The sequence below is a fragment of the Cydia strobilella genome, chromosome 17, assembly GCF_947568885.1.
Source record: "Cydia strobilella chromosome 17, ilCydStro3.1, whole genome shotgun sequence".
NCBI lineage: Eukaryota > Metazoa > Arthropoda > Insecta > Lepidoptera > Tortricidae > Cydia > Cydia strobilella.
In genome coordinates this window covers 15,537,198-15,562,924 of record NC_086057.1, presented here as the reverse complement: position 1 = coordinate 15,562,924, position 25,727 = coordinate 15,537,198, and the positions used below count along the sequence as shown (strand labels likewise).

At 35.7% G+C, this 25,727-nt stretch overlaps 1 protein-coding gene across 1 annotated transcript in view; it reads right to left on the bottom strand.

Annotated features, from left to right (window-relative positions):
- Window positions 1-25,727, bottom strand: part of LOC134749114 (microtubule-associated protein futsch-like) — a 251,041-nt gene that overhangs the window by 85,575 nt on the left and 139,739 nt on the right. Inside the window, exons 2-3 of the mRNA XM_063684018.1 lie at window positions 18,287-18,385; window positions 2,434-2,606 (exon numbers count right to left, since the gene is read on the bottom strand). Coding sequence (XP_063540088.1) covers window positions 2,434-2,606; window positions 18,287-18,385 — 272 coding nt within the window. The remainder of the gene's footprint in view (window positions 1-2,433; window positions 2,607-18,286; window positions 18,386-25,727) is intronic.

Sequence of the window (25,727 nt, the reverse complement as noted above, 5' to 3'; positions counted from 1 at the left end):
TACGTGTTGCCTGAAATAAAACTTTATTTATTTATTTTATTTTATTTTATTTATTTTAAAAATATGAATAGCAATCTTGCTTGAATATCAATTTTTTTGTAGCTAGTAACTTCATTGATTCGAAGCCGGATTAAGGATGACTCACGTTAGACCGGGCCGTGACCGGGCCGGAGCTTCCGGCGCTTACTTTTCTATGACATGACAGGTGATCAACGTGATGCTTTCCATAGAAAACGAAGCGCCGGAAGCTCCGGCCCGGTTACGGCCCGGTCTAACGTGAGTCATCATTTAATCAACTTTCGCTCGATTAAAAGAAAAACATGAACCTAGGTTTAAAAATGCACCATAAATTTTTGTAACAATTTTGCACAATTTTAATTTCAATTATTTATTTTCAAGATAACAGAGATTCCACTGTGTTAGTACTTGGTATTACATTTTTTTATACCCTATTTTGTTTCCCACTGCTGGGCAAAGGCCCACTGAGCTCGCTCACGTCGCTCAGTGAGTGAGACAAGAACCTGAAAGTTCATCAAATTACTAATAACCAAGACCTCATCTAAGTAAAACCAATAAGCTAATTGCGAATGTTATACAAACACAAGTGGAGCTGTCAAAACATTCCACGTTCCACGTTCCATGTCAACATCACGAAGGCATTTTCCCTGAATCGAGTCGTGAATATTTGATTAGTTTTGCCGTGGAATTCTGTAATTAAATTTCACTTTCGGTAAATGTATCGAAGAAAAAAGGACCTCTTTTTAAACTTTAATGAGATTAACTTCTCAGTGAGCTCTGGAGTTGTATAAGTTAATGTAAAATAAAGATTCATTAATGCGTATTGGAGAGTATGAGTAAAGGGAGAGAGGCGGCCTTTGCCCAGCAGTGGGACACACACATAGGCTAATAAAATAAAAAATGCGTATTGGAAAGATCCATTCACCTAGTTTGTGGTCGCCCTTGTCTGCATTTGCCTGGTGGTCCTTTCCAGAGCGTGGTTCGCTTCGTCCACCTTGTACTAGGAAGCCTAGCTACGACCGTGTCCTGCCCATTTCCATTTCATGCTTATGTAGTTATATATATATATATATATATATAACTTGGAACCTATATAATAGTCATATAATATTATTAGTAGGAGGCTAACAAGCAAACAAATCGCATGTTTACCGTCGCCCAATAGACACCCGCAATACGTTCCTGTCACACTGAACTGGGTTCCCACTCACCGGTGCCCCGCATGTCGCGCTTGTACAATACAATTAGCAAGCACAATGCCCGGCTGGTTATATACACCAGGACAGCTTGTATAGTTTCAAAAAGAAACTTACTTCGATTCCCGATTGAAGTGCCTGCTGAACCTTTAAATATTTAAAAAAAAACACACAGAGAGACCAGAGGGGTTCGGTCCGGTTTTAAGATGGGAGTACGCTCTTTGAACTTTGTCGTAACGGTCCGGAAATTTCGCAAGCGACAGTTACTCCACATTTCGGCAGCACGAGGCAGGAATCAGGAAATTTCCTTTACCGTATATTGTAGTTTTACCTGCATGATTCTGGAGCCGTTGCCCGCGGCGGTGTAGCCGGCGTGGACTAAATGCCTATGTCTGGTGAAGCTGCTGAGCAGGTTCCACATGCACTGCTAGCAGCGCATATAGAGTGACAGAGATATGAATATGTGTTGGGATTTCGTGCTAGTCATGCTATGCGCTTCGCTGAAGACCCTCATGCATCAGCTTGTCTCCTGGTTCATCTGAAGGTCATGTAGTACCTGCATGATCCAGGAGCCGTTGCCCGCGGCGGTGTAGCCGGCGTGGACTAAATGCATATACCTGGTGAGGCTGCTGAGCAGGTTCCACATGCACTGCTAGCAGCGCATATAGAGTGACAGAGATATCACTATGTGTTGGGACTTCGTGCTAGTCATGCTATATGCGCTTCGCTGACTCATGCATCAGCTTGTCTCCTGGTTCATCTGAAGGTCATGTAGTACCTGCATGATCCAGGAGCCGTTGCCCGCGGCGGTGTAGCCGGCGTGGACTAAATGCCTATGTCTGGTGAAGCTGCTGAGCAGGTTCCACATGCACTGCTAGCAGCGCATATAGAGTGACAGAGATATCACTGTGTTGGGACTTCGTGCTAGTCATGCTATATGCGCTTCGCTGAAGACCCTCATAAATCAGCTTGTCTCCTGGTACATCTGAAGGTCATGTAGTACCTGTATGATCCAGGAGCCGTTGCCCGCGGCGGTGTAGCCGGCGTAGACTAAATGCCTATGTCTGGTGAAGCTGCTGAGCAGGTTCCTCATGCACTGCTAGCAGCGCATATAGAGTGACAGAGATATCACTATGTGTTGGGACTTATGCTATATGCGCTGGCTGAAGACCCTCATGCATCAGCTTGTCTACTGGTTCATCTGAAGGTCATGTAGTACCTGCATGATCCAGGAGCCGTTGCCCGCGGCGGTGTAGCCGGCGTGTACTAAATGCCTGTGTCTGGTGAAGCTGCTGAGCAGGTTCCTCATGCACTGCATCAGCGTGTTCATCTGCGGGTGGATGAGGATCTCCGTCACGAGGTTCTCGGACGCGAATTGGATTAGTCGTTCGCCTGTTAACAAAAGATTCAAGCATTAGTGAATTGATAATCTTTATTATGTAGGCCATAAGGTCCACACCGCAGTTAGTTTTTGGAAAGCAACACTGTGCAACAGTAAGTAACTAGGTAATGTACCAAATGTTACCTTGTTGTACAGTGGTACTCTACAAAAGTTAGCTGCGGTGTGAATGTATAAATAGGGGCGCTTACTGTATAGGAGGTAAGGTTAGGCTCTGTAGTCTAACCTTATCATAATAAATAGTCTCTGTAGTCTAACCTTACCATAATAAGTACGAGTAGAAATAGTTACTCTTTATGCAATATCAAAGATTAGAGTTTTGAATGATTCACGGTTAGTTTCACTAGACTTATATTGACCGGGATATAGACCGTGATTACCTTTTGTATTATTTGTGAGCTCCCGATATTTCGACGCAGTTATGCGACCGTTGGTAACGTTGAAAGTGAACGCAGCCGACGCGCAAGAATGAGGGTAGACAGAAGGCTGTCTACACAACTTTGACACCCACCCGCTATCTTCAGTCACCCGTGAACATGATGCATGTAACTGCGTCGAAATATCGGGAGCTCACAAATAATACAAAAGGTAATCACGGTCTATATCCCGGTCAATATAAGTCTAATATCAAAGATGATTGTTAATGAACGCATTTTGTGATGTCACAAGAAGTACACCTCCTTTGAATAGTTTTTCGTTGATTTATAAATAATTGAAAGAGCAAAAATATGTATGATCTTGATTTTAGTAAATGTTTTACGTTTGATTTCATAACCTTTGAAACGATTACACTTTTTCTATATACACGGATTAGCAACCCACTTTAAATAAATGTCCCTTAAGGGGATCCCATGCCCCAATGACCTTCGATTTGAATCCCTTAGTTTTCTAATGTTTTTTGTAGCTTATCATATTAACAGCAACGGATTTTAGCAATATAGTATCCCATATTTACTTCAAAGTTCATTGTTTTAGAAATATTTGGCATCAAAGTTGAACAATTTTAGGCCAAAAAACTCGTTTTCTGGCCATAACTTTTGTGTTAATTAGTTTAAAATTAAAACCTTAGACAAATTTTTAGAGACGTCTAAGACGAACCCAAATATGTAGATTTCGTATAAGTAAGATCTTTCACAGCAATCGAGATACGAAAAAAGTGTTTTTTTAGACAATGTTTAAAACAATCATAAATAAATAAGTATTCATTTTTTTCACAATCCGGTAGACAAAAATGGAGATAAAAGATTGAAGAACCGATAGCCGCTTGTCTTATAATTCTATATGTAGTGCAAAAGTAGGAGATACTATTTAAAACTTGTCAAAAATCGATGAAAACCTCAGGTAGCCCCCGAACATGAGTACTAACAAAATTGTGGATTTTGTGTGTCTAAAAATTGCCTTTATTAATTAATTCTTAAATAATTAGCGCATTCCTATACCAACAAAACCTACCTTCTAATACCGAGTAGGTAAGTATAAACAGAGTCCTATGATAAAGGATGACTCACGTTAGACCGGGCCGTGACCGGGCCGGAGCTTCCGGCGCTTATTTTTCTATGGAAAGCATCACGTGATCACCTGTCATGTCATAGAAAAGTAAGCGCCGGAAGCTCCGGCCCGGACACGGCCCGGTCTAACGTGAGTCATCCTTAACAGAACATTCCGGACCCGCAAACTGTCCTTATTCCAGGTAATATAGTAAAAAACTTGTAACAGTAAGTTTTCCTTCAACATGAAATATATTCTGTCCTACATTGCCAAGGCCTCTAGAGCCCCTCAATATCATATTTTACCATGTGTTATTTACCTGTATTCACCCGCGCGGTGAATATATTAGACCAAATGTTAGGTTGAGTTGTTTTTTAGAGGGTGTAGCACAAAAAGTTAGTGCGTTTAGACGTAGAGTTATATTGTGGAAATATATCATTGAAATAGGTACTTTGCAAGAGTTAGTATCGAAGCAGGGTTAGGGTCCAATATCATGACATGCTGCTTTGTCTTTGCTGTATATTGTGTTAGATATTATTGTTCAATTATTATTAAAATGCAGCCTACTTAAATCTCCAAAAATCCTGTTTTAGTGGAGCTTTATATAATACGCAAAAAAACGTATGTCATGCGAATATATAATGGAATTTAGGATTTGACAAAGATTCAAACCATATATGGAATGGAATGAAGCGGCAGCCGCTATATAAACATCCATATACGTATATAATAGCCGCTATTATATACGTATATAGATGTTTATATAGTTACAACATGGCAGATTGTGTGATCAACTCATTATACCTACTCTCTCATTTCTACTCACTGCTCGCTAATCGTTGACGGTATGTCAGACGCCTAACGCCGCGGAAGTTTGGTCGCTCGATCGAGCGTGAGCGAAATTCGGAAGTTGGGCGTGAAAAGTTACCAAGTGACTCTCTAATGCCGTGCTGGGGATTTGTATACGGTTATATATATTATATATATATTAATATCCCATAAGTAAACATAATAAGCGACGATAAACACCTTTAACCACGCTATAATCTATAATATGCTATATAATCACGCAAAATACCTACTTTTACAGTTTTAAATAAATTTTTATTAAATATATTAATAACGGGTCACACGTATTTCACCGTGACCGCAAGCTCCTGATGACACTCCTCGGTACGGAGTGAAACATGTCGAGCGTTTTTCGACTTAAAATACGTGAGTGACCCGTTATTAATATATTTAATATGTGTGTGTCTCACGGAAGTTTTGTTATTAAAATTTTATTTATTAAATAAAAGAACGAATGTACGGCATATTTTACCAAACGATGCATCAGGTTAATAATTAATTAATGAAAACGGGTACCGTAAAAAACCTGCTGTTCACCTTGTAAATCCATACTATGCTCTACACCATTAATTTCCAAGCATTTATTAAAATTAGACCAAACGCTTGGTGAAAGTTTCAAGGTGATACAGTATGGATTGAGTCCGCAATGCGACGCCAAATAACGTAACATTTTTATCGGCATTGTGCGGTTGTCCTTTTGCGCGGAGACTGCAACTCAATCCTCCTTGTAAAATGAAATTTACTTGAAACTAAATATAGTAGGCTCTGACTCCGCGTAGTATTTAGGGTTCCGTACCCAAAGGGTAAAAACGGGACCCTATTACTAAGACTCCACTGTTCGTCTGTCCGTCTGTCGGTCACCAGGCTGTATCTCATGAACCGTGATAGCTAGACAGTTGAAATTTTCACAGATGATGCATTTCTGTTGCCGCTATAACAACAAATACTAAAAAGTACGGAACCCTCGGTGGGCGAGTCCGACTCGCACTTGTCCGGTTTTTTATTAAACTTGCCCCAACTCCTTGCTTTAGTACTCTAATAGTAAATTAAAACTCCTCATTACATCTCCTAAAGGCGTAAATTCCGAGAAAAGTATTGCTTGTGTTAAATTTCAAAAAAATCCGTTCATGATCTCAACTTGAACTTTTCGATTCAAAATTCAAAAGGTTTGAAGGCATCGAACATAGTCCGGTTTGAAATTAATCTATTCGAAGTAGAATTAGATGTAGCCTGATTGACAGACAGACAGCGGAGTCTTAGTAATAGTCTGTTTTTGCCCTTTGGGCACAGAACCCTAAAAATCGTAATTTGTTAATTTCTTCGTAACCGCTACACCGGTTGTTATTTATTTAAAATTTAAATCAGGCAACAAGGCCCATATTATAAACCTTACAGACTAACATACATATATGTATTAAACATAAAACTAAACACTATTTATGCGACAAAACAGTGTGGCTCCGTTGAATCGTCTGCTCTTATGTCGGATTCGGCAGTTTGCCCCAGAACCTCCGAAACACGACACCCTACTACCCTACTACTTATCCTTACTTTGTACCCTAATGCATATGTACATTTCGGCTTTGTCCAATGAGGGACATACTGTAAACCCTCATTTTATAAAAATAACTGAGCTAGAAACTGAGGCTTGAAATTTAACAAGAAAATACTGAGAAAATTAAATGAAGTTCTTAAATACAATACTTAAGTAACAAACCAATTCTAAGAACTTTTGTCTACCTTTTATTCTTTATTTCTTTAGTTTGCCTTGACGTAGGTCTAGAAAGGCTCTCGGTTTTACCTAAGTAATGGAAGTGGGTACCGACATCAAGATTAATGGATTCTGAGGTCTATTTCGGTTATCTGCTTAACGAAAACCTGCTTGAACACATGTAGGTAGGGTAGGAAACAGTGGCTCGGGAAAAAATTGCCGGGTAAAGTAGGGCGATATTGGGGCGACTGAGCTGACGATGTTCGAGCTGAGCCACTGTTTCCTACCCTATCCTAAGCAAAAAAAATCTTAGTCTTTACTAAAGTTTAAGCTTGGAAATTTTGGTAATGACATATGACATTAACATAAGATTTAAGTCTCTTTTTGCGCGGAATTTCAGAACATTGCCAAAAGAAATACAATGTTTGTACAAGTCATAAAATCGCTTAATTTAATTATTAATGATTCACAAATTTATTTACATACAAGATATATACAGTGGTACTACGTAAACGAAATTAATAACTAGCTTAAATCTAAAATAGGCCCTTGAGGCATTGTACCAAGGATGCTGGCGGCATTTCCCCGCTGTACAGTATCGCAATGCTGATACGTTGTGCGAGAAAGCCGCCAGCTCTTCGGTCACCAGTTACGTCAACCAGACGCTTCGCGATTTCTGCAAACAACTTATACCCCTAGTTTCGTTTTTTGAGTGACTATTACTCGAACTTTATAATGTACTTAGTGGTAATTTGAGCAGTTTTCACCAATGCTTTGGTTCTCATTTCGAAGTTATGCTCTTGTTCATTTTATAGGCTCCTGAGGCCCCGAAGCGATTATTTAATTATTTGAATTTGAAATAAAATCAATAAAGTTCAGAATATGTACATATTTCACAATGTGTAAAAATTTCGTCTTCTCAAGGGGTAACTTAATGAGGGCTATCGTTTTTTTGCTCACCAGTTGGCGCCTCTGTTGATGGTGGTCCAAAAGACTAAAGAACAGCTGTCAGTCATTGTAGTGACAAGTGACATTTGGAACTATGGAAAAGACCACCATCTACACTAGCGCCCCTAGCGGCGAACTCATACGCGTTAGCCCTCATTCCGTTAAAAAATAAGCTTTCCCCACCGGCTGTTAGTTTAAAAAAAAAAATTTTAGCACGAATTTACCGCTGCAAACTGACTTTGTCCTGAATTTGCATGTTAGCAACATGTGACGGCCTTGCATTTCGTGTCAACGTTCGAACCTTTCGTTAGAACCTTTTAAAAATACATTGAATGGAAAAATATTTATTCTCCATGCCTATGTTAGTCTTAGATTTTGTAAGCGATAGAATAAGGATAAATCTGTTAAAAATGTTGATGATTTATAGTAATAGTTTTTCAGTTAAAATTAGAATAATTTTACTGTAAATTGCAGAGTAAAAAAATCTATTAGTTTGCTCGTTTTTTTTTTCACTTGAACTAATGTGTTACTAATATTATCTTTAAATAAAATAATAAGTTAATGTTACATTTATACCATATTATAGTAAAATATACAGGGAATCGTCTTTTTTATTCATTCTGTTTGAAAAATAAATTAAAATAACTTTAATAAAGAAGGAAAATACTCCAGGCATTTTATTTATTTATTAATAATTTATTTTTGTTTATTTGGCGCAGTCAGTGGGATTGTTAATTTCATTTAACTTTTTTTTACAAATATATAGTTGGTCAAGCAAATCTTGTCAGTAGAAAACGGCGCGAAATTCAAATTTTCTATGAGTCGATAAACCTTCGCGGTTACTTACATTTTTTTAAATTTGCCGCCTTTTTCTACTGACAAGATTTGCTTGACCAACTATACTTTATCCTAATAATGATTTAATACTCGTGAACTCGAAAATAGGAATTAAACAGCAAAATACCAACATAATAATTTAACCAAGGTTTTTATAAACAAAACGTTGGCGCGTATATTGGTCACACAATGGCATTAAGCCAGTGTTGCCAGCGGGCGAAGCCAGATTTCGTAACAAAACCTCTTTTGTTCCCAATGCTGCCAACCATTTTTTGCCGTAATATTTCGCACAAAGATATCTGGCGATGACAGAGTATCGTGTTTTTGGGGTTATGTTTGCAAAAAGGTTATTGTGGCAGTTTCATTTTGGCTGGTATATACAAGAATAGTTCGCTCCCTCGTTTTCAGGTTACGGAAGGAAACGCAAACAACATGAAAACCACGATAGTAAAGAAGCTATTGAACCAGAAATAATTATTTCTATAGATTATAAGATTTATAAGTTTAAAAAGCAAGTGCTTAGAGCCCGAGAAATAAGCAGTTTTGATTATGATTTTTTATACACGATACATTCGGCATCATGGTAGCACATTAGTGAAAATAATTGTTGTTGTCAAAATTAACCTACTTACTTAATTATTGAAAAAACATACTGACATACAAAAGGAGCTATGTCAAACCAAAGATAATTAAGTAAACATAGAGTGTTCACTCCATACATTAGTTTTGTTACCAAAAAGACTATTATTTTCGTAGTCGACATCTAGCGTCAAGTAGCGGAATTATCAGTATTGATAATCACCAGGCATTTTATTTATTTATTTATTACTTATTTTTGTTTATTTGGCGCAGTCAGCGGGATTGTTAATATCATTCAACTTTTTTTTAACAAAATAAATAGACTTTATGAGCGACTTTGGGAACAAATCAAAGTATTTTATATAATATTTTGATTTGTGTTTTTTAAGTAGTCGTTATTGGGATAAATATACTTTATCCTAACAACGATTTAATACTCTGCTCGTGAACTCGTAAATAGTACTGCTATTCGACACTAGATGTCACTTGTGTCGCGATTAACGAAAAGTGTATTGCTCAACAATTTACAACTAATGTTATAAGCAGAAGGAGTTGAAAATAGAGTTCCGGTTAATCCGGTTATTATTATAAATATTAGCTGAAAATCGATGACATTAGACTTTCCGTTCGTCGCGACATCTATTGTCGGGTAGCAGTACTGATAATTCCGCTATTTGATGCTAGATGTTGGCTACGAAAATAATAGTTTTTTTGGTAATACAACTGATGTATGGAGTGAGCATTCTATGTCTACTTAATTCTCTTCGTTCAAACAATATGCCCTATGTATTTTACTGTGGTTTTGTTTTATTTGTAAATTTGTTTTTGTGCCATAAAGTGATACACAGTCGCCATCAGATATATCGGAGCGGCCGAAGTGCTCAAAAATATCTGAACACGCACTTGACAATAGAGGCGTGTTCAGATATTTGTGAGCCCCTTGGCCGCTCCGATATATTCCGCGACTGTACATTACATGTATATACTTAAGATCAATGTGGAAATCAGTGGCTGCGGGTTAAGTGTGACTGGTCTTCACCTTCACGGCCTTGACCACTAAACGCAAGCAACAAATACCTAGTATGAACTCGCAATAAACACTAACAAATGTATGAACTCGCAATAAACACTAATCAATGTGTATGTAAGTAAGTCATAATTCGTGTATCGGAAGCTATGTTGTTAAAGATAATATAGTCAAGAACTACATAGATTTTTTCCACGTCTACGAATATCAACGCCTCCTAGAAAAACATGATCATATAAGGAGATTTTTCGCCTTCTGGCTCAGGGAACCGCCTTACATTTCATTCAATGTGTATTTTTTGACCACCGGTCTGGCCTAGTGGGTAGTTACCCTGCCTGTGAAGCCGATGGTCCTGGGTTCGAATCCAGGTAAGGGCATTTATTTGTGTGATGAGCACAGAATATTTGTTCCTGAGTCTTGGGTGTTTTCTATGTATTTATGTATTTGTATATTATATATATATATATTTTTTATTGTCTGAGTACCCACAACACAAGCTTTCTTGAGCTTACTGTGGGACTTAGTCAATCTGTGTAAGAATGTCTTAGGAATAATATTTATTTATTTAAACAGGCCCTAATGTAAAGGCTAGCCACACTTACCCGTGTTGACCTTAAGTTTTATATTGACTTCTTGCAATCGCGAACTAGCAGCATTTTGATAATAATTGTATGTACTATAATTTGTAGCTAATCTCATACGAACCAACAAATAGAATCCTTTTCAGCCTTGGAGGATATAACCAACGGAGACGCCTTGTCTGTAATTTGCTGTACAAAAAAGTCTGCCAATTTTTGCAGGGAGGGGAACGTCAAATGTATACGTAACGTCAAAATAGCCATGTCAGATAAACGTCAGTCCATACATTGTGTATGACCATTGGCCGACTATTTTCGATAAAGGGGAACGCCTGTTAATGGCTACTCCGTTTGGTTTTAACCTCTAAGTCTTCAGCACACTCAGACAATATCTACATTATCCACCGAATTCATTGCTCAAACAGGCCAATCCGAGTTTTAGTTGTTTGATCCGTTTCCGATATGATACTGATCTGTCATTGTCAAAAGTGATATTTCTTCAACCAAAAACGTCACTTTTAACACTGATATCAGTATCGTATCGGGAATAAATCAAATAACTAAAACTCGAATTGGCCTGAAAGTCAAACTAACGAGACTGTATGAACAAGGGACTTCCATTTGGCATTACCATTCAGATCCACTGCAAACCAAAGTGGCTCTTAACTCGTTGGATTTCTGACCAATTCCGATCGAGAATTGAATCCATTGTGAGAGAATGGAAACGAAGGGACCGAAGGACCGTTATGTTGGAGTTAATTACAGTTAGAAATAGGGATATATTTTACTAAATTATGTAAGAGAGTGAATTAGAAGATGTCCTGACATAGATTAGATTAACTTCAACCCATATTAGTTGACTACCTACTAATTTCATAATAGTACTGATTTAGTCTTTCACGATTTTTACACGTAAGCATAAGGATTATTTTCATCCTGGAAGTTATTGTAATGAGAGTGAAACATCTTAAGTGTTTGACAACAAATGATTAAAAATACCTAATTTAAAAAAAATATAAGTACAAATATAAAGCCTGAGATAATAAAAGCAAATCGGTAGTATTCAAACACGATATTGATTGAAAACATTTCGCGGAAGGCAAAAATATCAAAAAGCATATTATTGTACCACGTACCGAACTCGGGTACTAAATCCTATAACAGGATTACTTGCGTTTGAAGAAACCGAGAAAAGGAAAAAATCCCAACACGAGATATTAATGCGTAATGTGGTTATCGCTGCTAGCGTTGAAAAAACCGGGAATTTTGCGGGATTTTTTTTTTCAAGTTTCTCTCGAAAAAAACAATATATTTTTCAATATACTTAAGTAGGAATTTAAACAGGTAGGTTAAGGTTGCATGTCTAATGTGTTTGTTTATGGCATTGATACTGTCATCACTCATCAGTGGCCATTGTGTGTGACGTAGTTAATTTTTGAATAGAACTGGAAAAAAAACCGAAAAGAACGAAATTTTGTAAAATTCCCGATAAAATTTGTTTTTTTCCGGAATTTTCATCCCTAATCGCTGCATACGAAAAATTATTGGAAGAGTTATACAATTTACGTATTTTGTAAATGTACTTAGGTAAAGTGAAAACTAAAGGGGCTCACTGACTATCAGTCCGCCGGACGATATCGGCCTGTCAGTTGTTCGGAACTGTCAAATTTTTGTTCTAACTGACAGGCCGATATTGTCCGGCGAACTGATAGTCAGTGGGCCCCTTTAGGCTAAAACTGAAATCCAGAATACAGTTAAATTATTTATAGGAGGAATTGAATATATTTAGGAAGAGAATTTTCTTGCGAGCATCCCCACGGAATGGAAGTAATCCGGGATTAAGCTCGTCACAGACGGAGCGATAATATACTAAAAGATATCTAATAGCAAGGTATCTTAGGATATATTTTGCGTACTATTTGACTGTGACCACAGCTATAATATATATTTTGGTATATTACTATCTTATAGCAAGGCATCTTACCTTGCTATATATAGCTCGGTATATTAGGATATATTTTGGTATACATATCGTCTCTCTCACAATGTAGGTGCTAATAGACAGATAGCAATATATATTTTGCTATCGTTGTCGTGTGAGATGTATTTCGGTATCTTACGGTATATTATCGCTCGACGGGCTTTACTTCTAGCTTATTCTGGTAGCCTGGTACAATTCGTAACATAAATCTCCACTTGAGAACTTTATCTTAGTTCCAGCAAACAATAAATGAAAATAATATAACGAAGGCAACTCAAATTATTAATATTTTTGAACGGACTGATCGAATAATTTTAAAGTGTAGCAGTTTTTTCGTGACACAAATAAAAACTTTTTTCTTCCACGCCGCGCCGCCTGTTACAATTGTATTTTTCATGATGTCACTAAATGTTGTATTGACCTGTGAAAGAGCTTTTGAGGCTTACATACATAAAAAAATGAATTATTATTTATTCTGTATCTGTACACCTAGAATTCTTAGCGACCGAGCCAGTTCTCAAACTTCGAAAAATATAATATATCTTATTACAAAAAAACTGATAATTTATACGTTCTTAACTTCTTGAGAGATCGTAACCTAAATTCACAACCGTAAATTACATTTAGGTAAATTAGGTTGGCCAGAAATTGCGAAAATGTTACGATATAAGACTAATCTGTTTGGGTCTAATTTGTGAATTTATGTTGGAAAAAATTGCGTTTTTCGGTTGGTAATGTGTTTTTAGAGTCTGATAATGATAATTTAAGCAATTTATGTATGTTTTTATGATATAAGAAAAAAAAAGGTTATAAGTACAATTTTTGAAATATTGTGCTATACACTGATTTAAACTTTCACGATTTTTACTCATTATTATTCACAACGACGGGACTTAATCGCGTAAAATAAGTTTTAAATTCACCTCCGACGTTTCGAGGACGGCGTTGTCCCCGTGGTCTCGGAGATGACCACATAATGTGTTATAATGCCCAGGTAGGTACCTATATATGTACCTATATAATATCATATCCGGTAAAAATAACCAAAAATAGCCCTCCCTTTCTACAATAATTATGTCTCAAAAATTGTGTACCTACATAGTTGTTTGACTTGGGTACATGGGTATGCATGGTTACATAGTTGTTTAAAAAACAGATATTAGACGGTCTGATACATTGATCCATCTATCGCAAACATCTGCTTAGTGTTATCTCGTTTGATCTCCAGCCAAACCATACGACTCATGTGACTAATCACCCTAAAATGCACTACAAGAATAGGCTATTTGACTAATTTTTGAAAATGGTTTTAATTGATTGTTTATGACTTAATAATTACACTACATTGATATTTCCTTTAAATTTCCTGTATTAAATATAAAAAAAGAATGTTAAAGTTTATTTATTTTGAACGCGCCTTAAACGCTGTTTTTGCAAAGGGGCTAATCACGTAACACGTGTGACGTCACACGCGAGTAAACTCAGTCAATGACCTTAGTTAATCTTATGGTTTATGTGCATTGAATTGATTATTTCACTGTAAAATGGTATATAAATGGTGTATAGTGCCGCAATGTTTAAGTACGACTATAAAAAAATCCAGATAAATTGTTTGTTTCCGTTTCAACGAATCCCAAAAAAAGAAAAATGTGGTTAAAACTAGCGCGAAGAGACCCAAAGAGCATTTTAGCGCATACAAATGTTTTTATGTGTGAAGACCACTTCGATGTAAGTAATAATTTAACTGTAAATAAATATGGTAGTTAAAGCAGCGGATTTTGTTGTATTTAACGAAACAAGATCTAGGTATTTAATGTATTACTACATAACCTCATAACATAGCTCTTTCAGCATTAGTAGGTAGTTATATAGTAGCATACTTTTTCTTTCAAACTAAAGTGCAGTATGGAGATACTATTCTCGTCATCGTATTCTATATATATATATCGTCGTCGTATTCGTATCATCGAAATCGAAATGTTCGTAAATAAACAATTTCTACGTATACTCACACAGCTGTTTTTACATTTCTAAGTTCCGCAACATAGTAATCCGGATTATCTTTAAAGAAAAGTGCAACCATTAATGCGTCTATGTCTGGTAGGTTGCCGCTATCAGCTTTCACATATTTCGGCTCCATTTTGAGATTCTTATGAATATTGTGCCATACTACATTACTATACTATATACTACTACTATATTAGTTTATTGTCTTTCAGGATGACAGCAATTCGTTATATATTTTTAATGTTGTCAAATACCCTATTTCAAGACTTATTGTAGTGTAAGTCAAGCGTCGATGAAAGCGTCGATGCAGGGCCGATTGAGGGTAGATAGTGTTGGCGTAAGGCCTTTTCATTTCTCATGCTCTGAAAGAGGGTCATTGTTGTTCTAAAAGTGTCTGCACTAGAGCATTTTACGTTCAAAGTACGATTTTTTTTACGATAACAATTGAAATTTGAGTTTAAATGGATTTGTTGTACAATTTCCATTCTGATATTTGACTCTCCATTCCATCAATAAACATATTTTTTCCTAATTCTTAATTGAAAGTACCCACAAGAAATAGTATAAAAATGTATAGGTATTTAGTCATTTAAAAAAAACCACATGCATTTACTTTCCTCGTGTTCGAAATGAAAAGTAGTGTTTAACTCGGGTGAAAGGCATCATTTCAGCCTCGGACTATTGGCAAAATACCTCGGCAGGAATGGGTGCCTTTCATCCCTTGGTTAACAATCTACTATTGTCATCCTAATTCCCAAATTATCAAACCCTAATAGTTCTCTAAATCATTTTCGGCCCATGTCTTTTCTTCCCTTTCTCTCGAAAATTCTTGAGGCAGCAGCTCATGAACAGTTTTCCAAATTTATACACGATAACAACTTACTCTCTACGTTTCAATCGGGATTCAATTTCTCGTTATAATTTATGAATCTCTCCTGCACCAACATTTATGTCTCTGTTTGACCTAATGGTTGACTGGTAGAGAATGCCTTTTGGCATTAAGTCCGCCATTTGTACATTTCTCTTTGCTTGTGCAATAAAGTTTAAATTATTATAATAAAATAGTCGCAATAGCATTCTAAAAGTCATTGATGAAAAGAAGTGTAGATGTCATATACAGAGACAGTGGGTAGACAGTCTCAAGGGGTGTGTCATATTCAATTCAATTTAAATAATTTATTTCGGAAACATAATGTCCATAGTTGTTAGTAACAAAAGTTTACTTAGAGCTAGTATTAGTAGGTACCTAAAATTAATATATACATAATAACACACTCAAGAACAATCATACATAACATAACCTAGCGAGCAATAATAGTTTTTAATAATAGTTTTTAATGTATTCCTGTGATTTTAATTTTAATTTGTTTTATGTGTTTTAATTTTAAATTTGTTTCATGTGTTTATCATTATTATTCACAACGACGGGACTTAATCGCGTAAAATAAGTTTTAAATTCACCTCCGACGTTTTGAGGACGGCGTTGTCCCCGTGGTTTCGGAGGGTGTCTTCTCCAGACCACGGGGACAACGCAGTCTTAGAGGTCAGTGAGGTTTAGACTAGCAAGAACTTGCATGCAATTTTCATTACATTGCAGTATCTGATCAAACTTTTGAATGCAGTTTACCTTAGTAGTCAGCAATGTAACGTTAATCGCATGCAAGTTCTTGCTAGTCTAAACCTCGCTTAAGATTTGCTTAAGATTTCTTAGACATCCAATGGATATCTAATGGACATCCCAAAACGTCACAATAATTGTAGCGTGAAATGACAATTGGTTTCTCGAATGGAACTGCAAAAGATAACTAGTTGAGAACAGTACATTGTGATACAAGTGCTACGTTGGTCATTACACACAAGGCGATATTGTGCGCGTGAGGTGAAAGCGAGCACGCAATAAGAAAGCCGATGTGTGTATTGACCAATGCACACGTGTTTCATACGACGTTTTTTAACGAAACCATATTATGAAATAAAACTATGAAAACGGATTATATCGCGTATATTGAATTTATAATACATCCCGACGTTTCGAACTCTTTACAGCGTTCGTGGTCAACGGGTGACTGAGGAAAAATTACAAAGTGCAAAAATACCCACATAATAAAATAATGAACAATCATAGACTATAAACTTTAAGGCTGGTTGTACATGCAAAATCGGTTCATAAGGCTAGTTATACACTATAATTATTTTTCAAGTAAAGATATATATATACGCGATAAAAAAAAACGAACGCTGTAAAGAGTTCGAAACGTCGGGATGTATTATAAATTCAATATACGCGATATAATCCGTTTTCATAGTTTTATTTCATGAGTAACTATCGCGGTAACCGAAGACGAAACCATAGTAATCAAATTTTAATTGTTAAAACAGTTAGTAAAAATCTAAAATCCGTCATACTGCCGGCCGCCCCTTGACCCTGCCCAGCGGCACCAATTTGGTTTCTCGAACAAACAATACAAAAGGTAATCACGGTCTATATCCCGGTCAATATAAGTCTAGTTTATGAGACTTACCGATCAATTCGAACAACGTGATAATTAAGATACGAGAACAATACGAGATCTAATAGATACGTTATATTTTAGTTCTCAACTATTTATCTTTTGCAGTTCGATTCGAGAAACCAATTGTCATTTCACGCTACAATTATTGTGCCGTTTTGGGATATCCATTAGATATCCATTGGATGTATATTGCCGGGATATATCCCGGTCAATATAAGTCTAGTGAAACTAACCGTGAATCATTCAAAACTCTTATTTTAAGACTCATAAATGTTTGCTTCTTTCATATCTGACATAAATACGACATATTCTGCAATACTCAATATTGACTCTGAAATCCGCGACCTATCCATGACCTATTGGATCCGTTTTATCGGTTTTCCAGTCCAGCGGGGAGCTAACGACGTGTACGGCTCGAGGCAATCATTTTCAGATCATTGGACATTTTTGGTGGAAGGAATTAGAGCCGCGAATTGGGGCATCAAACATTTCACTCTAGACGGGTTAAACATGAGGCTTGAGCGTATATAAGAACCTACAAGTTGCGACAGGATTAAAAAAAGTTGGAATAGTTCTCTGAAATTTCAGGAAAATTTTACAGTAAATTAAGGAAATTTTCATTTTGGAAACGGAAAATGTCGATAGTCTCGATACCCATACAAAAATATGAGAAAATTCCGAAATTTTTCATTGGATTTTCGCATTTCACCTTCGCATGTCAATACTTGAGCTTATGAGTGCAAGTCTTTAATATTTAGATAAATAATACAAATGTTTAGATAAAGAATTTTATAATCATCAGTCCTACACACTATGTTTTTCATACTGATGTAGCGAAAGTATTCCAAAATGGGAAAATTATCCATATGTATATTTCTCGCTATGTCCTAAGGGGACAAATTGGAAACACCTTGTATTTTTTGTATGTTATACTTTTACTTCCGAAAATATGCGCATAGTGAAATTTTCTATTTTTTTAGACAAAAGTGATCCTCAAACACTGCGAATGTACCTCACAAGGGAGTTAGGTTGCCTTTCCACTGAGGCAGCGAAATGCACATCTCTTCTCTGCTACACTGTATTACACTCAAAGCTTACGCTCATTTGTGTCTGAGTGGAAAGTCACCCTTAAGAGGAAAGAAAGAGGAAACTCACCGTATCTGGCCTCCTCCCCCTCGGGTGCCTGCGCCGTGAGGGTGGCCAACTCGGCCTCCAGGTCCACTTGGTTCTCGTTTGAATCCCATGATAGTAGCCCTGCAACAAATGACACACGTTTAGTGACTAAACTGGAAGAGTGGTCATTATCATCGTCATTAGTTGGTCCATATAGAGATAGAGCGAGCCACTTTGCGTGAAAATTCTAGCAAATGTACGCGAGATCTCAATAGTCATACTTGTTATGGCCATTTTTTGCCCGGATGCTGCACTTCATGATAAAAGCAAGCCGCTTTGCACAGTGCTAGTAGGGACCAAACTGAGTGATTTGACCCGCAGCAGCGCAAGTTTCACCCCTTAGGAACAGAGATGGCGCCACTTCTTTAAAAAATATTTCAAAAAATTCTAAAAGCTAAACCAATAAACCGATTTAAATGTTTAATATCTCAAATGAAAGCTCATTATATACATTACTTTTAAAAAAATACTCAAAAATATATACTGATTACTTTCGACAAAAAACGGCATCTTAAGTTTTTTTTTTTACTCGATTGATAGTTTTTACTTGGTTTCTCAAAAAAAATGTATGAAACATGAATAGCTTAATGCACTTATATATTACTGAATAAATAACAAGTATTATAAAAAAAACCGACACCGATACCTCTCATACTTCACGAAATATAAAAGTTTGAATGTGAGTGTAAATTTCTTCAAAATATATTTCAAAAAATTCTACAAGCTTAACTATTTGACCGATTTCAATGTTTAATATCTCAAATAAAAGCTCATTATATACATTACTTATAATAAAATACTCATAAAACATATACTGAACCCTTTTGGCAAAAAACGGCATCTTAAGTTTTTTTTCTTACTCGATTGATAGTTTTTACTTGATTTTTAAAAAAAATATTATGGAACATGAATAGTTTAATAAATATATATATGGTACTGAGTATATAAAAGTATTACAAAAAAACCCGACACCGATACCTTTCATTCTTCACGAAATATTTAAGTTCAATTATGCACGTTCTTACAAATAAATCCTTTAAAAGAAATCTTCAACCGCAGTAAGTGCACTGATTTTAACATGAAATGTGTCATATGAAAAGAAATCACCCAATTTATTTTAATAAATAAAAAAATTATAAATAAAAACTGAATAAAGTTTTTTCCTGGTGGTGAATTACAAAAAAAATATAACAAATCTAAAATTAGGAATTATTTTTATTTAAAGTGACTACATTTGTAAACAAAAAACTTAAATGTCCTCTTCGGATTCATATTTCATATTTATTTATTGCAACCATGGTTTTATAGGTATTACAAATTCTTGGTAGTTCCACATGGACCCCGTGGGGGCATACCAATATTACATGCATACTTAGGATCTAATCTTAAATCTATGTGTATAATATAAAAGTATGTCAATTTAGTAGTTTTTATACATATAAGCCGAATTGAATCAGATAATTGTCAGTGTATTAAATACAAAAATTAACGGGCAACTAATTATTATTAGGTGATGTCAAATTATATGGTTCACCGGTAGATGTAAAACTGAAAAAGAATAGTCGTTTTGAAGTACTCATACCATTCCAATACTACAAAATCACTGATCATACATGAACTGGTTGCTGTAGATTACTGTTGAATTATTTTTGTGCCTAGTTGATAACCATTAAACCTATAATTTTGTGCCAGACCTATAATTAGTGGTCAGCATGCAAAATAACCCTGGATTGAAAATTACATTAACTTACTTTTGATTTGTACAGCCACATTTGCATGATTTACACTGGGCTGTGCATGGCCAGCTGACGCGACGACACCCACAATGCATAGTTTCGCAGCCAGATTTGCAGCCACAATGGTCCAAGAGGCTTAATTGAGACCAAATCGCTGTAACTGCCGACCATTCCGGAGTCCAACTCTCTTTTTCCTCAGTCCATCCCCGAAAAGATGTACATGGTATGGAAACTTCTGGTTTCAGAGCGTTTCCCCATATATGACCCTCTTGGTAAGCTGCTCGAAGTGCATGTTTATAGAGAGCAGCTGATGTAGGTGGCAGGGTTGGCAGGTTCTAATTTCTCGGCCAAATCAGATTTGTTCCCTGAACGACGCCCTCCATTGACTGACAACGAAGGTGGACAAATTTGGTTTTCGTACTGGAAGAATTCGTTCAGATCAAGCTACCTTTCTCTAGCCACTATAAAAAGACGGGAAAATAGGAGTATGTCAACTTTTAAGTTTTTGATTTTGTCAGTTGTCAGGTGTGTAACTACATATTTTAATTTTAGTATAAAGTTACCCTAGATTTGTGTTATTGTTTGGCCAAACGGAACACATAAACGTAAATGAAGTTCACAAATATTTGTTTACTTCAAAAAACAAGCTTGTGACAAGCCTGCCACCTACATCAGTTGCTCTCTATAAACATGCACTTCGAGCGGCTTACCAAGCGGGCCATATATGGGGAAACGCTATGAAACCAGAAGTTTCCATACCATGTCCATCTTCTTGGGGATGGACTGAGGAAAAAGAGAGTTGGCCTCCGGAATGGTCGGCAGTTACAGCGATTTGGTCGCAATTAAGCCTCTTGGACCATTGTGGCTGCAAATCTGGCTGCGAAACTATGCGTTGTGAGTGTCGTCGCGTCAGCTTACCATGCACAGCCCAGTGTAAATCATGCAAAGGTGGCTGTACAAATCAAAAGTAAGTTTTTTTTTTTTGTTTTTTTTTATTATAAACTGATCGGTGATTGGCCCTAGTCACACCTGATGGAAAGTGAAGACAGGGCCTAAAATGGAGCTCACCGGTTCAGTAACAGCCTATTCACTCTTGTTTTAAAGAGACCGAGGTCATATTGATCAGGGAATACAGATGGCGGGAGCGCATTCCATTCCTTAGCCGTCCGTACCAAAAAGAAGGAGGCAAAACGTTTCGTCCGAACGAATGGAATGTGGACCACGAACGGGCGCATACGCTCCCCGCGCCTGGATGTCCGATGATGGAAAGGGGAAGGTGGGATCAGGTCGTGCAGTTCCTGTGCGCACTCCCCGAAATGTATCCCCGTAATGTAAGTTAATGTAATTTTCAATCCAGAGTTATTTTGCATGCTGACCACTGATTATAGGTCTGGCACAAAATTATAGGTTTAATGGTAATCAACTAGGCACAAAAATAATTCAACAGTAAATCTACAGGCACAAAAATTATCCAACAGTAATCTACAGCAACCAGTTCATGTATGATCGGTGATTTTGTAGTATTGAAATGGTACGAGTACTTTTCAAAACGACTTTTTTTTTCTGTTCTACATCTACCGGTGAACCCGAAGAGGACATTTAAGTTTTTTGTTTACAAATGTAGTCACTTTAAATAAAAATAATTCCTAATTTTAGATTTGTTATATTTTTTTGTAATTCAGCACCAGGAAAAAACTTTATTCAGTTTTTTTTTTTTTTTTTTATTTATTAAAATAAATTGGGTGATTTCTTTTCATATGACACATTTCATATTAAAATCAGTGCACTTACAGCAGTGCGCGGTTGAAGATTTCTTTTAAATAATTTATTTGTAAGAACGTGCATAATTGAACTTAAATATTTCGCGAAGAATGAAAGGTATCGGTGTCGGGTTTTTTTGTAATACTTTTATATACTCAGTACTATATATATATTTATGAAACTATTCATGTTCCATAATTTTTTTTTATGAAATCAAGTAAAAACTATCAATCGAGTAAGAAAAAAAACTTAATATGCCGTTTTTTGCCAAAAGTATTCAGTATATGTTTTTTTAAATATTTTTTATAAGTAGTATATATAATGAGCTTTTATTTGAAATATTAAACATTAAAATCGGTCGAATAGTTTAGCTTGTAGAATTATTTGGAATATATCTTGAAGAAATTTACACTCACATTCAAACTTTCATATTTCGAGAAGTATGAGAGATATCGGTGTCGGGTTTTTTTTATAATATTTTTTATTTATTCAGTAATATGTACATGCATTAAACTATTCATATTCCATACAATTTTTTTGAGAAATCAAGTAAAAATTATCACTCGAGTAAAAAAACAAACTTAAAATTCCCGTTTTTATCAAAAGCATTGAGTATATATTTTCTGAGTATTTTTTTAAAAGTAATGTATATAATGCGCTTTTATTTGAGATATTAAACATTTAAATCGGTTCATTGGTCTAGCTTGTAGAATTTTTTGAAATATTTTTTAAAGAAGTGGCGCCATCTCTGTTCCTAAGGGGTGAAACTGCCGCTGCTGCGGGTCAAATCGCTCAGTTTGGTCCCTACTATCACTGTGCAGAGCGGCTTGCTTTTATCATGAAGTGCAGCATTTTGTTCATAACAAGTATGACTACAATGCCTCGGGCGAGACACGTTGATTGATTGAGCCGCTTCGCTAGGTAATTCCCTAGCGAGAAGGCTCGTGCGGACCCGCCTATGCCATTTTTAGGGTTCCGTAGCCAAATGGCAAAAAACGGAACCCTTATAGATTCGTCATGTCTGTCTGTCTGTCCGTCCGTATGTCACAGCCACTTTTCTCTGAAACTATAAGAACTGTTGAAACTTGGTAAGTAGATGTATTCTGTTAACCGCATTAAGATTTTTACACAAAACTAGAAAAAAAAACAATAAATTTTTGGGGTTCCCCATACTTGGAACTGAAACTCAAAAAAAATTTTTTTTATCAAACCCATACGTGTGGGGTATCTATGGATAGGTCTTAAAATAATATTGAGGTTAGTTTGCGCGAGAGACACTTCCAAAGTGGTAAAATGTGTGTCCCCCCCCCCCCCTGTAACTTCTAAAATAAGAGAATGATAAAACTGAAAAAAAAAAATATATGATGTACATTACCATGCAAACTTTCACCGAAAATTGGTTTGAACGAGATCTAGTAAGTAGTTTTTTTTAATACGTCATAAATCATAAACCGCAATATACCTTTCACTCACGTTTCACATAAAAAATACATTGTTAAAATTATGTAATGTACGGAACCCTCGGTGCGCGAGTCCGACTCGCATTTGGCCGGCTTTTTTTATTTCGTATTTATTTATTCCGTATAACGATAAATATTGTGTTTGAATTTCTATTATAAATTAACGTCGGCATAGTTATAAGAGTACTGTATTTAAAATTTATTTAAAAGGCGCTTCATATAACCCAAAATCTCTGTCTTTTAAAAACTTTTTCAAGAAACAAAAACAAGTTACATTGACTTTAATAAAATTTCCCGTCGAATCTTCATGAAAGACAAATACAAAGTTGTACGAGTACTATATCCTAATATTATCTGAAATATCTGGGAGACCGAGCCTTGCTCGGAAAACATCTAAAAACTCAAAAATGCGAATTTTCTCAGAGCTAAGACCTAGCTAGTTCGATTTTCCGCCCCCGAAAACCCCCATATAGCAAATTTCATCGAAATCGTTAGAGCCGTTTCCAAGATCCCCGAAATATATATATATATATATATATATATATATATAGATAGATAGATATATACAAGAATTGCTCGTCTAAATGTATGTCCTCTAAGAACTTAGATATTGATTTTGATATTTTGAGTTTTTCTTTACCTAAGTTCAAAAATGTTTTGCTGTCTCAAAATTTGTAAGTTAATACTTATTATCTTACCGTGCTAACAATTTATTGTGTTTTTACTATGAACTTTAATAACAGAATATTTTATAGTCAAAATTAGTATTTAGCTTAATAATTATTCCACGATAATGTTGTGTACAATTGTAATCGTAATGTAAGTAATGTGTAAGTTGCTTATGTAAGAAATATTTTACAATGTTGTTTGCTTGCATTATGTTATTTTACCTATCAAAATAAAATAAAAATAAAATAAATAAATAAAAGTTACACAACACCACACCGAGCAACAATTTCCTACATCGGTTCCAACCACTCAACTAGTTAGAAGTTTTAATAACAAAACTTCCGCGAGACACAGACATATTAAACATACTAATAACGGGTCACTCACGTATTTTAAGTCGGAAATGCTCGATATGTTTCACTCCGTACCGAGGAGCATCATCAGGAGCTTCACCGTCCGTCACCGTCGAGTTTTCGACTTAAAATACGTGAGTTACCCGTTTTTAATATGTTTAATATAGTTAGAAGTTTGTAGTATTGGCCGTAATGTACATTATATGGACTCAGCGGCTTTGAACTCCCTGAAGTTGCAAAATGGGTATACCTAAACATTTTTAACTTTCTTGCATGTACTGCATCTAATTTCTATAAAAGTACCTACTCTATGTACTCTATAAAGTAGGCAATGTATAATCTATCATGTATCATGTATGTGTATGTATCATGTATGTAGCATGCTGAGGTGGGGCCATTTCGTGACACTTTATTTTCACTATGTTCTTTTAATGTATTATGTCTATTGTCTGTGTGTTTACGAATAAAAACTATTCTATTCTATTCTATAAGGCTATTACTATTTAGTCCCAATCCATAACTAGAATGCATGTCCTCTAAAACTTCACAACAAGCAACAATTTCCTACATCGATTCCGACCAACTTGTTACAAGTTTGTATTGCCATGTATATTGTATAAAGTTTTAACGGCTTTTAACTCCCTGAGCTCGAGCTTGCAAAATGGGTATACATTTTTAACTTTCTTGCATACGTAATTTAATCAATAAATGCATCAAATTTATATAGATAAGTACCTGCTCTGAAAAAACAACTATGATGATGTAAATAATTTTTTTTTTTTCAAATATTATTATTTACATGTTACAATTAACTAAATTTCTAAAGCTTATACAAACCAAACATACTTATTTCAGAATAAAACAACGAACACAAAACATTCAAATACTACAGAACAAAGTTTGTAGTTTAGTTAAGACATGTTATGACTAGAAAAATAAACCTCCATAATCACAAGAATACTAGAAGACACTTACATATATTAAAAAATCTACGATGAAATAATACTTATGATACGAGTATGACTCAACTGACACTAACACCCGAGTATTTCTACCAACCTTTCAACAAAGTCTAAAAGCATCAATATCATTTTATTTGAAACGGAATTAATTCTATTAACAAATCGGTAGAAAAACTCGAGAAAAATACTACAGAAAGTCGCGAGGGAAATCGATCTGACGTCATATTTGTTCAGCCGTTTTTAGCGTAGTCGTTGAGCTCAGCAAATATAACCTTTTCACAATAAAATAGCGTAGCAGTTTCATAAAATAGGTGCTCTTGTTATGCATCAGCATAATGTGATAAGGTTATATAATGATTTAACTACGCATGACTTAAGTTTGATTAATTGTATTTATTGGTCAGTTTTACATCGGCAACATGATGTGAATCTCGTTTTATATAACAGTAATGTGAAGTGTAAGGTGTTTCTGCCCATTATTC